Genomic DNA, 3402 nt, shown 5'->3' with positions numbered 1-3402 from the left:
CACACAAAGGCCAAATGGTGAAACAATGACAATGACATTCTTGGACTTTAAGATCAACTTGTGAACGCATAGTGCATAGGAAAATGATTCTCTCCAACACCATTGATCCTCCAAAAAATCATCTAAGGGCTGGTGTTGGGACACATCCAAATCCAACCTTTAGATGGTTGTTGAAAAGTACAAATGTTGGAGAGGAGCGGCATAGCATACCCATCACTGAATTATGGAGGGGCTGGATCGGTTTTCTGGCCTTATGCCGTGCGTTTTCTTGGCTTCATTTTTATCAGATCATTGTTCTTTTTACGATTACTTTTTCTTTTTTCTTATAATATTGTCATACTTTACTTCATACCTATCAATCTCACTCTTAAAAAAAAATCATTTTTAAGCTGCTTGGTTTACACATCTGGAATTTTTTATTTGGGCAAGAGGACCATGCCTGCTTGTACGGCCACTGCACCAGCATGCAGGCCAATAGGAGGCCCATGTGGAGGCATCTAGGTGAGAGGGGGTAGCGTCGTCTTTTTACACCTACCTGTATCTAGGCATAGAGACATGCAAGCGAGTAAGATTCTTTTCTCCTTTTATCTTTTTGAGAATGGATGGAGGTTTGCTGCCACATCGTGTTGCTCCTGCACCAACATTTAGGCCCATAAAACAACACACATGGGTATCCACACAAGGGGCAGGGTGACCTTCATGCAACCATGTGTCTGGGCTAGGGGCAGAACCGGGAAGTGATTTTTTTTTTTTCGATAAGAGGGAAGTGATCTTTTCCCTTTCAAGAATAAATGGAATTTGGGTGATAATAAAAAACAGTTCCTACATTCCACTCGAGGTGAGAGATTGCAACCTGCAGGCTTAATTTCATTTCCGCTCAGACTAAAACCTTCTTTTCTCCCCTACTGCTTAAGAGGAGTTGGTTTAAGCCAAATACAATTTCTTTTGAATGGCCTGCCTAATCTGTTCTAGTCCTTGTCCATTTGAGCTCAGTGAACCCTTGAGAAACTTTCCTCTCCTAGAAATTATGATATAAAAAGAATTTGTGGGTGGCAGTGGTGCTATTCAGATGCCTACTTTCAGTTGGGATTAACACATACTCTGACGCCCAGTCATCGGAGTAGAACTAACCTCAAAAAAGGAACTCAAGAATACAACCCACTTTTAAGTTCAAGCATTGTTTAGCATGACAAATTCACTTAATTGCAATTGCAGCACAAGCCCCACTTCTCCATCAGTAATTACCAAATGCAAGAAAAGGTATTACAAAGGCAGATGATTATTTTATCATGGCATATTGCAGAATGCCCTTAGAAAAAACATAAAAAGTTTATAAGAAAACCACTTCCCAACTCTACTAAATTATATTTTACTCAATCTAAGCAATAGAATTGTTTCTTTAGATGTTTGCCTGCATCATCCTCCTGACCGAGGAGGGCCTTTGTTTACTAATGAATGGCAATGTTTATGAAAATAAAGAATCTTCTGCTGTTTCAGAAGTTTCAATGCACTCACCTCCAGCTAGAGGCAAAAGAAAATCATAGATGGAATGAAATGAGATCGTTGAACTGTAGTATATTGTCAGGTAAAGTATCCTTGCTCTATAGCTCCCCATGCTCAAAACACGGGAATAAAATGTCCGTGCCTGCGGCTTACCACAACCATCAATACCACTGAACACAGAAGAACATCTGTAATGCTAAGCTCAAATCATTAGGGGCCGTTCTCAGATCAAGGAAAAGCAGACGTGTCTTCCAGAACTTCAAAATGTGATTCTGACCAACAGCGGGTAGCAGTGATCTTTTTCATAGTTGGGCCAGGAGTAATCACCACTAAGGAATCTCAGATGTCGCTTCCAAACTTCTCCATTATAGTTCTCTGTCACGCTGTAATGCAAGCCAATCTCTTCGACTTCCTGTAGAAACTTATCCAAGGAGTCCCCCCTTTTGGGGCTGAAAAATATGGCTTCGGAGGTTCCCGACTGCTTTAGCAATGATTTGACAGTTTGAGCAAGACCTTCATGGAATTCCTTGAAGAACGTGCTGTTGAAAGCCAAATTAGATCATGAAATTAGAAAGACATGATTTAGCATAAGATTGTGAAAAGCCTGTACATGTGCACACTACTTTTTTTTTTGATAGAAACAATAATGCCTTGCATACAATGCATGCATATATGTACTCTAGCTTCTATCAGGTAGTGAGGGAAGAAGCCTAGAGGCTTAAAGGTCATTTGAACTGATTTAGAGGATGCCTCTATATCCAAGTTGTCGGACTACTGAATATCCAGTCCTCTTTATCACAGAATACTATGCATTGAAAAGCATTTACTACACAAATATAGGAATTTCATCCATGTTAAAAACAGTGAGGAAATGATGCAGATTTTTTCAAACAAATAAAGGCACTTCAAAGAGGAATAGAAACGTACCAATCACTTGCAACAATAATATCAAAGGGGTCCAAGTTACATGAGACTTGATCTTGATTCCAGTGCAATGTCATAGACTTCACATTTGTATCACCCAAGGCTCCACAGTTGGCATTTATATTACGCTGAATATCTGAATGTTAAGGGCTTGAAACCAATCTTGCAACTGAGAACAAAAAATAGGTTGGAATGGTAATAATGGCTGAGAACCAAGAACATGCTAAGTCTATGTTACATCAATGCCTTCAAAACACGATTGACAGACATTCATGCCTAAAAGCAGGAGTAATAAGTTGGAACATTTAATTTCTGCCTACACCTAAGCATTGACAACACATGAGCTACAGCAGTTATCATCTTAGATTCGAAAAGGAAAGGTAGATTAAAATAAAGAGGGGATTTTTTTATTTTTTTATTTTTTTTAATTTTTATGGAAGAAGGGAAAAGATTAATGTAATGCACAATATTTAGCATCCTAGTTGTAACCAAGGGAAAATGTTCAGGACTATAGGTGGACTGAACTTTGCAAGGAACAGGATCATCAGGCCTGGCATGTGACTCAAGCACTCGAATACCATAGTTTTTAACTTCTTTTTATGCAATAATACAATATACGGACTTGATGGCATATTATCATCTCCCTGTCTAACTGGCGGAGATCACGACTCACTGAGGGTGCTAATGGGCAAATATACCACATTGCAACAATATTTGAGCATCACATATTCCATGGTTGCAGGAAGGGAAGCCTTTTTTAAAGATGCTGCATAGTGGTGGAAGTGCATTTCCTTGTAAAACAATTGAAATCTGAGGGTTTCTCCAAGGATTGCTTTCTTCAAGTGCACTGCAACCTACTTACGAGAGGCTGGAGAATGAGGAAACTGTGTTGGCTCTGCACAGATTGAAGAAAATGTCAATCGCCTCCTTGTAAAATGCTTTTTTTCCTTTTTACTTTTCTACTTTTTTTTTTTT

General features: G+C 39.1%; 1 protein-coding gene across 1 annotated transcript in view; it reads right to left on the bottom strand.

The window, feature by feature from the left end:
* Positions 1–1199: 1199 nt before the first annotated feature.
* Positions 1200–3402, bottom strand: part of LOC122084460 (calmodulin-lysine N-methyltransferase) — an 8229-nt gene continuing 6026 nt past the window's right edge. Inside the window, exons 6-7 of the mRNA XM_042652720.1 lie at positions 2431–2563; positions 1200–2042 (exon numbers count right to left, since the gene is read on the bottom strand). Coding sequence (XP_042508654.1) covers positions 1763–2042; positions 2431–2563 — 413 coding nt within the window. The 3' untranslated portion in view covers positions 1200–1762. The remainder of the gene's footprint in view (positions 2043–2430; positions 2564–3402) is intronic.

Source organism: Macadamia integrifolia, chromosome 7 (assembly GCF_013358625.1).
Source record: "Macadamia integrifolia cultivar HAES 741 chromosome 7, SCU_Mint_v3, whole genome shotgun sequence".
Taxonomy (NCBI): Eukaryota; Viridiplantae; Streptophyta; class Magnoliopsida; order Proteales; family Proteaceae; genus Macadamia; species Macadamia integrifolia.
The sequence above is the reverse complement of the archived record's forward strand: the minus strand, read 5'-3'. Positions and strand labels throughout refer to the sequence as shown.